General features: G+C 33.1%; 2 protein-coding genes across 2 annotated transcripts; both read right to left on the minus strand.

Annotated features, from left to right (window-relative positions):
* Window positions 1-1,074: 1,074 nt before the first annotated feature.
* On the minus strand, window positions 1,075-18,661 carry LOC149132369 (uncharacterized). The gene is made up of 2 exons (XM_052974155.2): window positions 18,536-18,661; window positions 1,075-2,987 (listed from the first exon to the last, which is right to left on the minus strand). The coding sequence occupies exon 2, from the start codon at window positions 2,952-2,954 to the stop codon at window positions 2,037-2,039; it is 918 nt and encodes a 305-aa protein (XP_052830115.2). The 5' UTR covers window positions 2,955-2,987; window positions 18,536-18,661; the 3' UTR covers window positions 1,075-2,036.
* Window positions 17,117-19,511, minus strand: LOC128246974 (uncharacterized). The gene is made up of 2 exons (XM_052974156.2): window positions 19,352-19,511; window positions 17,117-18,671 (listed from the first exon to the last, which is right to left on the minus strand). The coding sequence occupies exon 2, from the start codon at window positions 18,636-18,638 to the stop codon at window positions 17,724-17,726; it is 915 nt and encodes a 304-aa protein (XP_052830116.2). The 5' UTR covers window positions 18,639-18,671; window positions 19,352-19,511; the 3' UTR covers window positions 17,117-17,723.
* Window positions 19,512-20,929: the final 1,418 nt, after the last annotated feature.

Below are 20,929 nucleotides of genomic sequence, written 5' to 3' on the forward strand. Positions count from 1 at the left end.
TGGTGAATAAATCGATATATCGAGTTTGAAGTCTCTGTCTCTTTTGAATATGAAAATTTAAAAGTTAAAAACCTTATAATATATATATATATATATATATATATATATATATATATATATATATATATATATATATATATATATATATATATATATATATATATAATAATAGGATTAGGGATAAAAAACCAAATTTAGAGGTAAAAACTCAATTAAATTCAATTCATTAAAAATTAAAATTAAATTAAGTTTCACAGTATAAAATATAAATATATAGTTTTAGAGAAAAGAACCAAAGTTCATGAACTAATCTATGAAAATCCACAGTCACATATCCAAAAATTAATAAGTATATGCACGATAAATAAGTATAACATAATACAAAATAAATATCAAAGATAATGATAATAATAATGTGTGTGTGTGTATGTGTTTGTCCCTTAACCATCGCTAGACAACCGATCGTGGTGAGTTTACGTACCCGTAACTTAGCGGTTTGGCAATAAGTCTTAGGGTCGATTTCTTCGACAAAAGGTGGTGCTCCAGCATAGCCGCGGTCATATGACTGAAAAAAAATAGAAGAAATTGAAAAATAAAATATATGTATGTATATATATGTATGTGCGTGTATATAGCTATATCTACATATGTGTATGTGTGTTTGTGTGCGTGTGCTTGTGTATGGAGGTACATATGTATGTATATGTATTTGTGTATATGTATGCGCATATATACGTATATATGTGTGTGCATGCATGTATGTATATATATATATATATATATATATATGTAGATATGTATACAAATACATCCGTACATACATGCAAGCACAGATACGTACATGCATGTATACATACATACATACAATCCTTATAATGCATTGCTGAATAGATGTGTAAGGGACGACCGTGCGAACTCAAAAAGGGAGAAATGGTGACGAATGGAAAAACAGAGGACTCCTTTTATTTAAACGTGTCACACGGTCGAACACACAATTATATATCGATGGATGATATACATGATATGTTATGCGACGATAACATAGATGACCAGTAATGAAAGACCACAACCGTATTAGATGAATAACAGATATTTATTGTAGCGTTAAAGATGTATGTCTGTGTGAGAGTGTGAATGCGACATATAATAACATAATCAAAGACAGGCCGTCATACAAAGAAAAGTGTGTATGTGAGTGATACATGTGTGTGTATGTGAGTTATTACAGCAAATAGAAAGAGAGTCAATAACACGTGAGCAATTATACCAGTTCTTTAGTACACTATAGGAAGAGTTCTGTATGTGAAAGTGAGGGGGCTGAGTGTGGCAGAGCTGATCACTTGTTGTGATGTCGTGGCATCGATGCCGGGCCGTGATTCTTGTTATACAGATGTTCGTCGCTGGTTGAGAACTCTTGTCTGTTTATTTATCGAAGAGGGAGATGTGCCGCGGAGATTTGGTTTGGTGTACATAGTAAGTCGTGTTGACGCTGGTGGTGATTGAGGCTGCTTGGTAGTAATCGTGTTGGTCATGACGATGGTGCTGGTTAGTAGTCGTAGACTCTTGTTGCTGATGTGGCGACGGCGGTGGTCATCGTTGGCTGGACGAAGCTGTTGAAGTGGTCGCTGGCTATTTGTTGCTGCTGCTGTCGTCTGGTACACGGAACAGTTCTCAAAGAGAAACTGGACCGAGACAAATTATTGGGTATGAGTTGATCTATTTATAGCGTTAAGAGGGCTCCAAATGGCTTCAGAATTTTACTCTATCACGTGACCTTATTAGGGGCCGTGATTGGCCAGTTTGCGTTCTGGCGGGAAAGGTTCGAAGAAGTTGCCGATTCGAATAATGATCAGTCACGTGATGACAAGGTTAATGTTTTCCCCTACGTTCGCGTTTGTTTATATTTAAATGAGAAGAATGGCGATAGCAGTTTTGTATCTAATGGCGATAGGTATTAGAGACGATAGGTAGTTTCACTACAGATGTGTACTACTATATCAAAGAATATAATGTTAGTTTAATGTCGTTTTATATGACTAATTTATTTCAGTTAACTCGTGCGAGGGATGACCGTTAGATTTTGTATATTTCCTTGAATATAATGTTCGAATACTTTGTCTTATAGTGGCATCGAAAAGCCACAGAAACGGCAAAAGCAGGAAGACGACAACATTTATGACACGATGAATGTTGAATGACTTAGAAAGCATTCGTCCCAAAATCCCAATACCAAAAATATAGCTTGCAAGGTACAAAATTACAGTCACTATAGTAATAATTAGCAAAGTTATCAATGGTGATTTCATCATTTCTTGGTCTCTACCCTTGATGGCAATGTAGATAAGCAGGCCTATAAATATTAAGATTGTAATCAACAACAAAAGTGCCAATATAAATTGAGCAATAGCGGCATTACTTTGAAATAGAAGAAAGCAATTATTTGTAGAAAAGTTGGAAAAAGCTAGAAAGAATACCAAACTTTTTATCCAATTAAATATCCACAAAATCCCTATCAACACGGATTGGATAATTATGAAAATTTGATTTTCATATTTCCTTGGCTTAAAATATTTCACGATAAACTCGCAGCAAAGAGGTATAATGAAATACTTATCACCATCGTTAACAGCATAAAGAAATATGTTGATAAATAAGCAGTGATATTTTGGCAAATCTCGAACTATATAGACATGCAAACCCTTGAAATAAATTACTAAAGCAATGAGTACATAATTCAGCATATAGTTTAGAAGTGACAAAGAACGCGTTTTCCCATGAGTGTTACGATCTAGGAAAATGGTGACCATTAGAAATAGGTTGAACAGGACAACTATGATAATAGATATACAGAAGAATATATTCAACCGTCCAGCTGCATCATTTCCGAAGACTGAAACTTTGTAGTCGTAGTCGTAATTGTAGGTGTAATCAGTCGTCATTTGAATATCTTCCATCTTGCTTTTTGGATAGTTAAAATCGTCTCAATTCTGAAATGTAGACAATGAAAGAAATGAAGATACCAACGAGTGTCAATTCTATATCTTTATACACTTACAATGATAATTGAATTATTATAATAATTATTTACAATGATAGTTGAATTATAATAATAATTATTTACAATGGTAATTGAATTATGATAATTATTATTTACAATGATATTGAATTATTATAATAATTATTTAATAGAGTAAAATATTGAGAGACATTAATTGACAAGAGTTGTAGACGTGTTACTATAACTTGAAGAGACTGATAAAATTTTTACGGCACAATTTCTAGTCTCGCATGAAGAATGAAAAAAAAAGTGCACCAGAGGAACGATGCATATCCTGCGCGCACACAAGCATAAAATTAAATTTAATTTAATGAATATATACTATGACAAATTCGTATTTCAATAAAATGACATCAAGATTTATTTCCCCTGCTTATCGTTTATGCATATGTAACTAAGAAAAAAAAAACATTTTGATTCACTCTTCCGCCAATTTTGAAGATAATCACACCAAAATTTAACTAATCAATTGAGTATTTCTGCCAAATTTGGTAAAAATCCGTTCAGTCATTTTCCAGTACGAACGACTACAATAACCTTGCTTCGCTTACGAGCGCAGGCTTAAAAACTAAATTGTTTGGTGTGCCTCTGACTTTCAGGAAATTAGTCAAGATAATACAAGTAGAACGAGAAAGTTCTTGACTAAGTACAATTTAGAAAGCAAATATTTTCACCATATGCACATCTAAAAACTTTTCCAAGGTTGAATTTAACAATGTAGGAGTAAAAGCCACCGCTATTCTAAAACAGGCAATGAACTGGTGCCACCAGAAGATCTTTTGAACACAGTAAGAAACTTCATACAAGGTTTCAAATATCTTTAAGTAAAAATTAATCCTTATGTGCATTAGTTTTTGTAAGAAAAGCATGTATTGTTGGAGAAAGATTTCGGGGATGCAAACATACGAACACCGGTTGTCAAGTGGTGGCGGGGGTAAACGTAGACAGAAAGACACACACACATAGATACCTACCGTCCTACCCCACCAACCTACCTACCTACCTACCTACCTACCTACCTGTCTGTCTGTCTGTCTGCCTGCCTGCCTGCCTGTCTGCCAGCCTACCTACCTACCTATCTACCTACCTGCCTACCTACCTCCCTACATACATACATATATGTATGTATGTATGTATGTATGTATATATATATATATATATATATATATATATATATATATATATATATATATATATATATATATATATATATATATATATATTGATATATATGTATTTATTTTCTCTTAGTTAACAATTAACTCCGACAAAAGAAATTGGTTAATAGATACCAGGGTAGCAAAGATCACAAAATGACTGTGGTGTAACTCCTGTTTACGAGGTAGAGACTCCCTGTTAATTTGTGGTATTTAATAAATGGAGTATTACGCATATGTTAAATGAATTCTTTTATTTTCGACATATGTTTCGAAGATTACAAGTGGTGTCTTCCAAAAGAATGAGTGATGTTGATAAAGATGTAATCTTCTCTTCAGGGAAATTCATAAGAGCCGACTTAACCGTAAGACATTTTTACTGAATATGATAACTGCGGGTGGAGAAAATTGCTACATATCTTATTTGAAAAAACCGTTGGAATTTGCAACGCTACGAGACAGTATGTTGGACAAGGAGGGAAGAAAAGAAGGAAAAGAAGAAAATTAGAATTTAGAATGGGAAGTCAATAAAATGATTTAAAACCAGATTAAAAATGGGAGAAAAGTGTTTTATGTATAATTGGACCGCAAGGGGGAAATAATCTTGTATTTATATATGTAGTGTTGACATGAATGCATATAAACACACACACACACACACACACACACACACACACACACACACACACACACACACACATACACACACACACACACACACACACACACACACACACACACATATATATATATATTTATATACATATATACATATACATACACATACACACACATACATACACATGCATATATGTTCACACAAAACACACGATAGACGTGTGGTGATAAAGGTAAAGGTCATGTTATATATATATAGGAGAATGATGCTTGTATGAACTAGTAATATATTAAGTATATGACAATATATAAAGGTGATGGATGGTCTATTGATCTAAAGAGAGAGAGATTGTGTTGTTAAGTGAAATGGAAATCAGAGGCGGAAAAAATAAGGGATTAATGGAGTAAAAATTACTTGTTTAAACTAAGTTAATATCATTACCAAAGTTTATTTCGATATTCACGCTCTATATTTGTTGATACAAGGATTTACCAATAAATATAGTGAAGGGATCTATTTTGTACGGAGCAGTATTTTATACGTAATTAAAGTAGGGAGAAGAAAATATTTATATGTTCTGAATTCATCTTGCGATAAACATAAACAAACAAACTAAGATTGCTTTCAGAAGCTTTGATATGTCTTAAAAAGTTAAAGAAGACATTTAAAATTCTCAGACGCAGAATAATGCCAATAACATAGCCTAAACATTATTTATTGTTGGTTGATATATACATTCATTTATTATTATTATTGTTGTATTTTGACCTGAAGATTAGCTATATGTTTGAACAGAATTGATTTTTGATAGTTTTAATCGATTTTAATCTATTTAAATTTCCTTTCTATTTGAAAATTAGTTATGAAACACGTGTAGTCATTTTACTATCTTTATCTTATGATATTTACTTTGTATTATATTATACTTATTTATTGTGCTTTTACTTATTATTTTTTCTATATGTGACAGTGGATTTTCATAGATGAATTCATGAACCTTGGTTCTTTTCCCTAAAACTATATATTTATATATATTTTATACTGTGAAACTTAATTTAATTTGATTTTTAATAAATTGATTTTAATTGAGTTTTTACCTGTAATTTTGGGTTCATCCTTATTATTATTATTATTATTATTATTATTATTATTATTATTATTATTATTATTATTATTATTATTATTATTATTATTATATATATATATATATATATATATATATACGTTCGTATATGTAAGTATTCGTATTGATGTATATATATATATATATATATATATATATATTTGTATTTATGTGCTTTCTGAGTATATTCCACTGATGAAGGCAGGGCATTTCTTATGCAGAGCCAGAAATCCTGGATCTGGAATCATCCAGTAATTTTTTTTCTAGTTTATTTTGTCTGTTTGTCTTTTCTCCTCGGGCTGTATGAACATTTAATGTGGTTTTAAAGTCAAGGCTTGACTGTTATTTCAAGCATGGTAGTATCGCTTAGAGACCCCAAATTATAATATATATATATATATATATATATATATATATATATATATATATATATATATATATATATATATATATATATATATATATATATATATATATATATATATATATATATATATATATATATATATATATATATATATATATATATATATATATATATATATATATATATATATATATATATATATATATATATATATATATATATATTATATATATATATATATATATATATATATATATATATATATATATAAAAGTCCTTAAAGATCTAGTTTATTATTTAGTACATTTTCACTATTTGAACTCCTTAAAATTTCAAATAGCTCCACGCAGCAAAGCCTACATCCGCATCTATCGTTTAAGTAGGGTTTAGCGACCCTAATGATGTCCCAACGCAAATCAAATTTAACATTGTCGTCCTTGAGCTCCCAAATCTTCGTGGCTAGAGACGCCCTGCTAGCCCTTTGTCTTAATTTGTCTTAATTTGAAAGATGATTAGTGGTAGCGTAAGCAACCCTTGAGATTTACGGAGCAGATGATATGAGTATAAATATTGGTCTCCGTTACAATATCACATTTATAAACCACATTTTCTGCTAAGCATCGATCAGAAGTCGGACAAGATGTTTTGTTTAAACAATTGCACCTTGAAATTTATCTTTACGGGCACGTGATCCATCGTTATAATTGCGTAATAGTTCAAGCTCGCGAGAGTTACTGGTGTTCGCATGGTGGATGCTGAGGTTTATATTACTATGATCAATATTATTACGATTATAATTAGTTGCTGAATCCGGGATCGGAGACTTGGTACTGGGCGTTGACGTTAGAGATTTGGCTTTCAGATAGTGACACGAGAGGGTCGAAGATGGGTGGTATAATGGAAAGGTTTCCAGCACAGTTGTTAGAGTTGTTGGAGAGAGTGTTGTGGGGAGCGGTATTGTGTGAGCTGAAGCTAGTCGATTCCGTACCGCTGGTACTATTGGTAGTTGCAGCAAAGATGGTATGGCAGCTAATACCTACTTGTGGTGGGCTGACTGTTGTCAGTATCATAATATCTCTACAGACTGACATTACTAACTCGCTGTTGGTATTGTTGTTTACAGTATTAGTGTCGGTAGAGATAGTGGTGACAGTAGGAATATTAATATTTTTATCATTATTACTGTTTTTCCTACTGCGACTTTTATTGGGAGCGGTGCTGTTTCTTATTCAGGACAGGTATGATTGCATCTAGATTCGGAAGTGTTGAATAGGAAACCCTAACATTTCTACGGGAGAATATTCGGTAATACTTGTGTGAGCTGTGTGTGTGGCGGGGGAGAAGTTGCGTTTTAGTATACTAAATAATTTTCTACTTATATTAGTATCTATTACATAATTGAAGGGAGGGTTAAAACCATGCTACATCACGTTTCTTCCTGTTTTTACCTTTGTATACTCTATGCTTCCTATCCCCATAATTAGATTTGGGTTTGAGTGAAGAACTTTTGTTTTTATCTTTATCTTCATTTTTATTTGCCTTGTTGCCGATATGGTCGCAGTCCATATTTGTAACATAGTTATTAATTGCCCTGTTAGCCTTTACTTGTGGTGCATATTCTCGGACAGCATGGACTACCCAGTCAAACTTATTATTATTATTATTATTATTATTATTATTATTATTATTATTATTATTATTATTATTATTATTATTATTATTATTATTATTAAGTGAGGGAGCAGCGCATGCCATGAAAGTGACACTGGAGTAAAGTATACAAAGCCCATTATACTCACCTTGACTACCCTTCTGATAAGGGTACACCAGGCACATGCATCACAACCATATGTGCGTGACATGGTGATCTCATCTGAAGATAAACAGCGCGTGACCTTGCAGGTGGGGCCCAGTTAGAATTTTCTTCAGGTCGAGTAGCCCATCCCGCTCAAAAATTCCCTGAATAAGGTTTGTTTAAGGATGATGAACAAAACAGCCATGTTTCCAGAGGTGAATTATCCAAACCCCAAAGAATTCCGCTCAACACATGGCCATGATGCTCCCCCACTACTTCTGCTCATGATCAGAGAATCACATATCGTCAGCCACTAAGGAAATGCTCAACTTGTTAAGGTCAAGCACCTTACAAGCAAATCTGTGGTATTGAGCAGAATTTTTGTTGTGGCCCATCTTTTATACCAAGACAAAACAATATACATGATAACGCTTCCACTCGGTTAATATCAAAAGCTATGAGAGCCATTGCCTGTATTGCATCAAGGCATTTATTGTTATTATTATTATTATTATTGTTATTATTATTAATTATTAAAAAGATTTAATAACACAACAGGTGGGTGATTGAAGAATTTGCTCACATATCTAGTGACTTCATCTAGCTTCTGTAGGGAGAGTATAGTCCTGATTTTAGGTTTAATGAGACATCTAAGAAGTTAACAACATTAGTCCCTAGTTCAAAAGTTAATTCGAGGTTAAAGTTACGGAAGAATTTCCTAAATTTTTGCGAGTTCTTTCAAGTAGATATTTGCTATTAGTGGGTATGACAAAGAAAACGTCGTCCCTATATAGACCACCACGAAGATCCGGGAGTTCATTAGCCGCCCAATTCAAAAGGTAGATTCGTACAATGTCGGTAACCTGTGCCGAGTCAGTCGACCCTTTGGCTATACCATAATTGTCAGGGGTATTGCTTTTCGTCCATAGTTTATCTTCAAATTCGATTAAAGTTCTTCTAGTTGATAAAATAATTTCAATCTTATCTTTAGCAATGGGTGTGGCATTTCTAGCAAAATTTAGGGTTTTATTTAGGCGTATGGGGGATATACTCGAATAGTATGCATTAGTATCAAATTGAAGGAACAAGTACTAGCTTCTATTCTGTAATGATGTAAACCAGGTTAATACATCCTTGATGCTAGACCATAAATTTTAATAAAGTCTAATTTTAGGAGTAAGTTCAGGTATGATCTTATTAAGCCGACTGATATCCGATCTGGTTGGGCAAGTGTGTCTAGCAGAAGGTTTATCGTGGAAGCATTCTTCGTGGTCTTTCAGAGTAATCCGAGGTTCGCAGGGTGTGATGGGTCCAGTTCTATCAGATAGATTAAGGTGCTCCATGATTTTCTCCACCTTCAAGTTAATCGTTTTTAAGGTTCTGTCGTTCGTAACTTTGTACTTAGCCTTTAGCTCCTTGAGTATGAGGGTTCTATATGTGTTATAATCTATCTTGTATAAGTTTCCAGTTTTGTCTGACGGTACAATCAATCTAGGTTCGAATTTTAGGCTTTTGGTAAATTCCCTGAGTTTTTTGGTATGGGCTATTTCTAAAGGGGTGGTTCCTACATTTGACATTATAAATCATCTTGAAGATGTCATTTTCGAATCCTTCTAGCAGTGATTGGGTAGTGATTTTTTTCTCCTATCGAATATCCTATTCAATTTGCTGTCGTTGTGACATTCTCTGTAGGTAATAGTTTTTGCTTTATACTTAAGTTCCCTATGGTATGCCTTCCATCTTATTCTACGCACAAATTCATTGGTTCTATGTATTAGTAGGCCCATGTACAAGTCTGGCTGTGGATGGGGATATCCTTCATTGAAAAATTGACTAAGATCTTACTCGTTTCGCTGAAAATTCAAGTACTGTGAGCGTCGTTATATTGGTTGTGAGACGTATCAGATAAATAGTAAAATAAGGATTCAGGTAAAATCAGGTACTTGAAAAGGTATGCACCAAATAGGATTGAGTAGTCTCTGTAGACAATAGTCGCGGTAAGAGGCCTATCGATCTACCCATTCGTTTCTGAGTCCTCCTAGTCTCGTTTTCCCTTTACCAATACCTTTTAACCGCCCTTACTATACTTGCATGGTAGGCTATATTGAAGGAAGTAATCATTCTATCTGTGCTGTACCTGGTATTATGCAATAGCGATGACAATGAAACTTAACAGCTAGTAGCAGCCTGTACACCCTAGCCGGTTCTTTTTCCATCTCTACTAGTTATGTACTCCTTACACCAACACAGTTTTCTGAGCAACGCTTTGTTATATAGTAGATAGAACACACTATCCAAACCTCTTACTCGCGACTATTGTCTCGAGTTGCTTCACCTGCTTCACACAATGGTGATTATACCATCCAATTTTGGTATCATCGCCACCCGTTTAACATTCCATATTGTTAATTATTAGACTACTCCCTACTACCGGCTTCACGGCATATCCGATCTGCTACTTTCTTTAACTCCGTACTAGATGTAGTTCATTATATAACCTCACCCTTCTTTAAACTCCTTATTGACAGGCAACACTCTACTATAACATCAATTCCATAAAGTTAAATCTTATATTTGATGGCCTTCGTACTCCACCCTACTTTCAACCAATATCCACTGAATACCCCCAAGTTTCTGCGAACCCCTGCACCCTCCCCTGGTCATTTACCATTAGCTAGAGATTCCTACGCCCCGACCTATACTTGATTGGCTTGTATGCTTTTAGTTTGTTTTTTTTTTAAATTCCTTATCCCTTACGTTTGATTTATTTATCATTTCTTTTTTCCCTTATCCTTAATTATTTTATGACCTCTCTTTACTTCCTACCGCTCTAAGCCTACTATAATAAATTATCTCCTACACTCCACTCCATTCTACCTATGATGTAGCCTAACAGATTCCTCCTCGCCCGAGTCACTGATCTTATCATATACTTTCATGAACTATATTCTTAACCTAAAAGGCCAATATAGTTGGTCATTCTCCCATTTCGTAGTTGGCCTCGACAGACTCTAGCCCCGTCCCTGCTGTATTCTTGGGATATTCTTTTGTTTTGTAAAGTTATTTATCTTTTACAATGCAGTAATGTTCTCATTCTTCTATTAAAAAGAAACGCAAGAAACAACTGTAATGGGCTGACAATAATCCATCGCGTGTTATCAGTCATTTGATTTATAATACACCAAGAGAATTTACGACTTGTCGGACACCCTAGTATATACCAACAACGTACTATTCAAAGCAACGCGTGATTTGGACCAGCCCCTTAGACGCTAAATACTCATTTGTTTGGTTTTCTCTGTGTATACAACCGAAATATCCTATCTGATAATTCGACTATCACCAACCACTGGCCGGAACCGCAGACATTACCTAGTCCTACCTGGTGGCATACATTTTCAAGTATCTGATTTTACTTGGATCTTCATCTTACTATATATGTATCTATATACATATACATAATTGTATTATGTTATGACTATTGACCTACTTTTCAAAGCATTTCATTGCAGGTTAAAATGTCAGCTCTGCTACAATTAGCATATCGCCTCATATATATTCACAGACATTAAACGTGTTCTGCAGATGACTGTGTGGATTGCTTTAAGGAAGCCATGACCGTAGATAAATACGGTGTCAGAGAAATAATGTAATAAAAAATGCAATATATTTAAAAGAAGATGATAAAATATTAAAATAAAAAAGTAAAGTAAGAAAAACAGTTTCAACATTTTGCATTTCAAAAATGATTTACTTCCAAATTAAAATTAAAAAAAGGTTAAACATTTCGTAGGTTTTTAATTAAACAAACTAAAAATGAGTATATTCGTAAATAAACAAAGAAAATGAAAAGTATGGCGAAAAAAAAAAAAAGGTAAAAAGAAATAAAAATTAGAAATCGAAAGTAAAGGGCTAGTTTGTTAAGTACAAACTATTAGTTTCAGCAGAAGTATTTAGAAACTTTGAAAGGAAACTGGTTTAATCTGTTGGAATTTCACGTACGGCTGATTTTGAAATGACAGAAAAGTTACTCTAAGAACATTGATAAGGGTACCTACATACACACTTATACACTTCATATGAATAGTGTACAGTGTCTCCTCTTATACGAGCAAATGACATTAACAAACAGATTAGATTAGTGGTGATATTCTTTCGATTATTAGAGTTTGAAAGGAAAAATAAGTTTTAAATGCAAATTGAAGAAAGCAGGTTTTTAGTCAGGGTAAAAAAAATTGACTTGCTTAACTTTACAAGTGTTCGGAAATATAGGGGTGGAGCTGAGTGCGTGGGTGTGAATTTGCTTCTCAGAAATCTTAAGGTTAGAAGACATGAATTATTTGAAAGAGTTTGTGTCGCCGGCAGATAGAGAAGCAGGAAATTTATGTTCACGTGTATAAAGTACTATTTTGACATTAGTTATGGAGTTGGGATCAGATGGTAACTATAACTGAAGGAGTAATAAGACACACAGGGCGGTGTCAGTAGATGTTGTAATACACTAGTGCTAGCGGATATTAATGAGCTTGTAGGTAAGTTAGAAATGAAGTTCTATATTTAAGAGATGACGAATTATATACATTATTCACATTATTTACATTATTTACATTTGACGGATTTTTGTCCTCACCTTGTTTGTTGTTAACAACATTTCGGCTGATATACTCTCCAGCCGTCATCAGGTGTCTTGGGGAAGTTTCGAACCTGGGTTCTCATTCCTAAGGTATTTTTCAATGTTGTTGTTGTTATTATTGTTATTATTATTATTATTATTATTATTATTATTATTATTATAATTCAGGACACTGCCTGGAATCGAACTCGGAACCATGGGGTTAGTAGCCCGCGCTCTTAACCACTACGCCATATTCCCGTGTATGTATATATATATATATATATATATATATATATATATATATATATATATATATATATATATATATATATATATATATATATATATATATATATATATATATATATATATATATATATATATATATATATATATATATATATATATATATATATATATATATATATATATATATATATATATATATATATATATATATATATATATATATATATATATATATATATATATATATATATATATATATATATATATATATATATATATATATATATGCGAGTAAAAATAAATACAAAAAAGGTGGTTTTGTTGTATGATTGTGTATAGAGGAATATATTATTTTGTTTAAAAGAGTTCCAACACTGTCTGTTTTTTATGTTTTATTTATATTCCTGCAGAACTAATGTGGGGTATAGAATATGGAATATACAATATATAATATAACATATACAATATATAATATAATATACAATATATAATATAAAATAAAATAAAATAAAAATGGATGGCACCATGAAAGAAAGTATTGAATGTAAATGAAATATTGAGTGTTCAATATAAAGGATCAAATATATAAATATAAATATATAAAGGCGACTCGAGTTTCAGGGCTATTTCCCTTCGTCATGGCCGGTATGACAGACTTTAACAGTCTGTTAAAGTCTGTCATACTGGCCATGACGAAGGGAAATAGCCCTGAAACTCGAGTCGCCTTTATATATTTATATTTATATATTTGATCCTTTATATTGAACACTCAATATTTCATCTACATTCAATACTTTCTTTCATGGTGCCATCCATTTTTATTTTATTTTATTTTATTTTATATTATATATTGTATATTATATTATATATTGTATATATTATATTATATATTGTATATTCCATATTCTATACCTCACATTGGTTCTGCGGGAATATAAATAAAACATAAAAAACAGACAGTGTTGGAACTCTTTTCAACAAAATAATATATATATATATATATATATACATGCACGCACATACCTGTATATATGCCCGTGGGCATATGGCGTAGTGGTAATAATAATAATAATAATAATAATAATAATAATAATAATAATAATAATAATAATAATAATAACATTAAAAAATACCTTAGGGATGAGAACCCAGGTTCGAAATTTCCTCAAGACACCTGATGACGGCTGGAGGGTATGTTAGCTGAAACATTGTGTTAACAACAAACAAGATAAGGACAAATATCTGTCAAATGTAAATAATGTAAATAATGTAAATAATGTTAGAAATTCAGGTTGGAAAATTATATGTGTTTGCAGTGGAGGAAGTGAAACAACATAGTAGTTAATGGGGGAGGCTTGCATTTACGATCGTCAGGTCGTGGTTTCGACTCCCGGAACGGACGGTGCGCTGCGTTCTTCAACAAAAACTTCATTTCACCTCGCTCCAGTTCACTCAGTAAATGAGTAACGCTGCGATGGGTAAGTGTCACATTCAGGTAGAATGTTGCGATCTAGTCGCATCCGTCTAGAAATGCAAGGAACTGGCCTGATAAATCCTAAGGTTTTGGACATAACTATATATACAAAGATGAGGACGAAGATAGAAACATACATTGAGTGTTGTGTATTCCAAATGTACCTAATCACAAAATAGATTTCTTGTTGGGTGAGCGTCAATAAACAAGCAACTATTTTAGTTAAGCAAGTGTTGACTGTGAGTTAATGTCTGCATTCTAAAAAGAGTTTAGGTATGCAAGTATATTTTAGCGTATTAGATACGGCAGGGAGTTAAGGTATATATGTTTATTTTGTGCTTCTTAAAGTTCGAGTTTCTCAAATTTGAAACTGTTACATTGATCCGTGTTATGCATGTTTATGATATTTCCAGGAACGGAAACGAATTGGGAAGATTCTAGAATGAAATCAATTCATCTCATTTGTATTGACTATGATACCGAGAAAAGCATGAATCTAACAACATAAAAATTAAGCCAGTTCCACAGTCTTCTAAGTAAATTGTCTTATATTTAAATTAATTAATTCTTTCTTTGTATTCGCATTGACCATTATTTCTCCCAAAGAACAGTGAATAATAATGTTTGTTATATGAGGGTTTAATCAATTCCAATTCTGGGCTACATGCAATAGAGAATAAATTGGAAACTCGCTAACGTAAGGGATTATAGATGGAAATAATAATATATTTGGTATTTTGTCGCATTTGGTATTTTGTGACATGCAAGAAAATGAGTAAAACTTAGTCGCGGGTGCAGAGACAGGGAATTCGGCTTTTACCTATATATATATATATATATATATATATATATATATATATATATAAGTTTGAGGAGGGTATTGGATTTAACCAAACCCCGGAGGATACAGGTAATACCGAGTAAGTGCTGTATACCGATTAGTTTGCCCCAGTCGTTGTATGAACAGGATTGGGGATTATAAGTCGTGTATTAGCGTGTGTATATGTAAATATATAAAAACAAAAAGATAAAGAGAGCAAAGGTAATGTTGAAGAATTTTATGGATAGAGTCTTACAGCTGTTTCTGGGAAGATCCAGTACTTCCCTTCATCGGAGACAGAAAAAATAAAGTAATCTATTATTATATCCATAGGCGGATATTTTTAGTATGAAGTGGTAAAGAGTGTGATGTGCTGAAAAAAGAGAGAACAGTACTTGAAGTGTAGTTTCATTCCAGTGGTAAATATCCGTGTAGAAATTCGTGCAAAGTAATCCTTGTATGAATAATCCGGAAATTTATGTTGGAACGAGAGTTGATATAGCATATATAGCAGAGGTATATATATTCCATATTGCGATAGATTTTTGCTTGTTTACTTGAATGCCCAAGTCAAATAAAAAGTTAGCGGTAGTTAGGTCAAGTCAAGAAGATAGAATGTGAAAGGGGATAGAGGAGAGATAGAGGTGGAGGATGGTAGCGATATATTTATGGTCAGTTGGTCTTAACAGGGTAGAGGGGAAGAGCATATAGAGTGAAGGAGGAATAGGGGGATGAAATTAAAAGGTCTAGTGAGTAGGAAGGAATGCGTGTGTGTAGTATATAGGTGGTGGGGGTATGAGTGATAAACCAAGGACAGAGATAAAGGAGAGGGATGGGTGGGAAAGGTAGTTAGTAGTATCATATTTTAGGATGCTGCCTAAAATTTATAGACGGTGGAAAGGGATTGAAAGAGGTGACGTAGTCTGTTTGTGTAGGTGGTGTTCTTGTGAAATTGAGAATATGAGAAATAGATTTGGTGGTACATATGTGGTGAGATGATCGAAAGGAAATAATCATATTCAAAAAGATAGTGAAAGATGGATGTTCCAACATAAACTTCCGGATTATTCACACAAGGATTACTTTGCACGAATTTCTACACGGGTATTTACCACTGGAATGAAACTACACTTCAAGTACTGTTCTCTCTTTTTTCAGCACATCACACTCTTTACCACTTCATACTAAAAATATCCGCCTATGGATATAATAATAGATTACTTTATTTTTTCTGTCTCCGATGAAGGGAAGTACTGGATCTTCCCAGAAACAGCTGTAAGACTCTATCCATAAAATTCTTCAACCTTACCTTTGCTCTCTTCATCTTTTTGTTTTTTATATATTTACACACACATATATATATATATATATATATATATATATATATATATATATATATATGAACTTCGGTTTGTGGTGAAGCAAATGTTTGCTGATCCCTTAATTATGTTTATAAATGTAAATGTATATGAACTTTTAAATAAGTTCTCCACCGATAATGGTGTTTACATACCGAAGGGCTTGGTAAAAATTATTAATTGTTGATTTATTAATAAGTTAATAAATTGATAAACCTTTACCCTTTTAATTTGTAATATACATATATATAGGTATGTGCGTGCATGTATATATATATATGTATGTATGTACGTATGTATGTATGCATATATAATATATATATATGTATAGATATGTATATATATATATGTATATGTATACATACGTATATAAATGTATATGTATATATATATATATATATATATATATATATATATATATATATATATATATATATATATATATATATATATATATATATATATATATATATATAGAGAGAGAGAGAGAGAGAGAGAGAGTTATTAATATTTCTAAGTCTCTCTAAAGGAGACTACGGCAGCGGTACTGGAAATTAATAGTTATCGCCAAGCCAACATGGCAGTCCCAAAATTAGGACGAAAGCTGCCGTGAATTAGCTCCAAGCAGCCATCGCCTCTAGCTAGCTATGTGACACACGAAACCTGTGTCCTTTATAACCTTCGAACAGGGGAGGTCAGCAGCGTCCCCCTGCTGGTTTGGCATCTGCAGACTAGTTTCAGGGTGTTGCCCCTTGTCAATGCAGAGCAGCCAAGCCCTAGCCAGGCGGCGCTGCTGACTATCTGTTCGAAGGTTATTTATCTAATTTCAGTGGAATCTATCCACTGGTTTTCATATATATATATATATATGTCTGGATGTATGTAAGTGTACGTATATATATACGCACAAATATACACATAGACATGCACACATACATATATGCGTGCATACAAACACACATATACACGTGCAGACATACATACATACGTACATACAGACATACATACAATCCTTATAATGTATTGCTGAACAGATTTACCCTACTATATCAAAGGATATAATGTTAGTTTAATATCACTTTATAAGATTAATTTATTTCAGTTAACTCGTGCGAGGGATGACCGTTAGATTTTGTATATTTCCTTGAACATAAATTCCGAATACTTTGTCTTATAGTGGCATCGAAAAGCCACAGAAACGGTAAAAGCAGGAAGATGACAATATTTGTAACCCGATCAATGACAAAAAAATTAGCATGCATTAGTCCCACAAACCCAGCAACAATCATATTGTTTAGAAAGTATAAAATTACAGTCACTATTGTAATAATAATCAAAGTTATCACTTGTGATTTCATCATCTCTTGTTCTTTACTCTTGATGGCAATGTAGATCAGGAAGCCTATAAAGACTAACATTGCAATCAACAACAGAATACTTATTACAAACTGAGCAACAATGGCACTGTTATAGTAGGAAACATAGCAGCCATTTGAAGGTTGGTGTGAAAAAGCTAGAATGATTACCAAAGTTTTGATACTAATAAAGACCCACAAAATTCCTATCAATACGGATTGGATAATTAGGAAAATTTGATTTTCGTATCTGCTTGGCCTAAAATACTTCACGATAAACTCGCAGCAAAGAGGTATAAGGAAATACTTATCACCTTCGTTAACCGTGTAAGCTAATATAACGATGAATAGGCAATGAGATTTTGGCAAATCTCGAACTATAAAGACATGCAAACTCTGGAAATAAGCAAACAAAGCAACGAGAGCATAGTTCAGAAAATAGTTCAGTAGTGACAAAGAGCGCGTTTTCCCATGAGATTTACGATCTAGGAAAACGGCGACTATTAGAAATATGTCGAACAGGACAACTATGATAATCGATATACACATGAATATGTTCAACCGTCCAAAGGCATCATTTCGGAAAACTTCGTATTCGTATTCGTATTCGAAATCGTAATCGTAGCTCTGGTTAGTCGTCACTTCCATATTGCTTTTTAGGTAGTTAAAATCGTCACAAGTCTGAAATGGAGACAATTAAAGCAATCAAGATACCAACCAGTTAAATTCTATATCTTTATATACTTACAATGGTAATTGAATTATAATAATAATTATTTAATAAAGTAAAACAATGAGAGATAGCAATTAGCAAGAATTAGTTATAGACACATTTAATAAAGGTCTGTTCTTACTATAACTATGTGTGTGTGAGTCTAACTGCAAAACATACATTGTAGTCTCGTATAACCAAATTTTATTCTCGTTGAATCTGATATATCAGAAAAATGGATCAAAGAAATGAAAATAAAGTGAAAAGCCCCTCAGTTGAACACAGTTTATCTGCAACCCCCAAATTCTAGGAAAACAGAGCATAACATTGACTTTTATATTGTAGATTTCCTTGTCGGCTAGTCGAAGTAAACGACTTTTGGATGTAATGAACTAAAAGGGATAGAGACTGATGAAATCTCTACGGCACAGTTTAGAGTCTCGCATGAAGAAATGTAAAATTTTTTGTGTCTCTGGCTTTCAGAAAGTTAGTTAACATAATACAGGTAGAACGAGGAAGTGCTTTGTTAAGCACAATTTACGAGGCAAATTGTTATGTTTCCCTCGGGTGACTCGCAGAGATAACACAACGAGTTATACAATTTAAATATTACATTTATTGTTCAATTACATACAAAGAACGCACTCACCCAATGTTCGTTATGAATAAACAAAAGTCATGTCCGCCATATATATATCAATGACCTTTTACTACGACAGTCCCACAAGACAACAACAATGAAACAATGAACTCAGACGAACCACATGACACACGGAACGTCAGACGAATTACATATCTAACAGTCCATATAACACAAATAATTTCACCACATGCATATCTAAAACTTATCCAGACAAGGGGGTTGAACTTAAAAATAGAGGACTAAAAACCATCGCTACTTGAAAACAGGCAATGAACTGGTACCACCAGGAAATCTTTTGAACGGATTAAAAAGCTTTATACAAAAATTAATCCTTACGTGGATTACTGTTTTGTAAAAAAAAGTTGTATTGTTGGAGAAAGCATCAAACGTTTATACGTTGAAGAAAAAGACATGCAGCATAACGTTATCTTATAAAATTAATATTTAACCCCCCCTTCCTACACACGCACACACACACACACACACACACACACACACATACACACAAGGGGTAAGTCTGGTCCCAAAATATAGAATCTCTTACAGATAGAAGCTAAATAAATCGCCGCTCCCCTAATTAGCATTGTGACCTTTAATAAGCGGTGTGTAATAAGTGACATGGATGTGACAAAATATTCTACAAAAAAGCTTATTTAGTCACTCCCCCAACAAACATTTATCTTAAAGATGACAAGCCTGATTATTCTTGTTATCTCAAATACTGGGTAATCAGTCTCCGAAGAACCGAATTGCGTATAGCTCACAAGGATATTCTAGATATTTAAATACACTTGATAAAATATCAAACATTATTTATAGAATAATGCTCCGTAACGTGAGCCTCAAGACTCCTCACAGGCGCCATCTCCAAAACATACAATATAACCCATAATTCTACTTACAATGCCATAAACACAGAAACAAAGGAGCTAGCTACCCGCCTTAATACAGAGTATCGCATGGACTGGCTTGCTAGGCGACTCCCCTGCCCATATATTACACTTAAGGACCGTAATCCCAAATGCAGGCTGATCAACCCCTCCAAAACGAAATAAGTACCGTTAGCAAGTGTTATGGGTTCAGTGGCCATCTGTCGTTCATCAACACTGTATTTAAGACTCGACTACTACAAGATGATCTAGCTAAGATAATGAGCGAAATGTCATTTATGTACCCTGAAACCATGCTGTGTTACCTCTCAAAGTTTGCTTTCCTGCCATGTGATAACGATTACAAATAAAATAGTTATTTCCCCCTTTAAGAGAAAAAAATTAAATTGAAAATGTCGACACTTCAAAAAGTCGTCGGTAGCTACCGCTGTCCGCCCTTTTCTCTTTTTTCTTCCCTTAATCATTAATACAACTTTCGTGTCACGTAGACTGAAAGAAAGAAATTTATGAGATATTTTTGGAATCACGGGTACTTGATATTTTTTCCTTAAAGGGGGAAAAATTACCATTTTATTCAAAATAAAATATTTATCTTATCTTAGTCAAGAGGCAGTAAAAACAGAAACCATTTCGAACAAATGAACCCTAGGACTTATCATTTTTGAAGCCTAGTACTTATTCTATCGGTAACTTT

The sequence above is a fragment of the Octopus bimaculoides genome, chromosome 16 (assembly GCF_046866305.1).
Source record: "Octopus bimaculoides isolate indiv1 chromosome 16, ASM4686630v1, whole genome shotgun sequence".
Taxonomy (NCBI): Eukaryota; Metazoa; Mollusca; class Cephalopoda; order Octopoda; family Octopodidae; genus Octopus; species Octopus bimaculoides.

What these genes read in the sequence shown, in the direction of transcription:
- LOC128246974 (XM_052974156.2), bottom strand. Translation starts at nt 18,638, where the DNA reads ATGGAAGTGACGACTAACCAGAGCTACGATTACGATTTCGAATACGAA.
- LOC149132369 (XM_052974155.2), bottom strand. Translation starts at nt 2,954, where the DNA reads ATGGAAGATATTCAAATGACGACTGATTACACCTACAATTACGACTAC.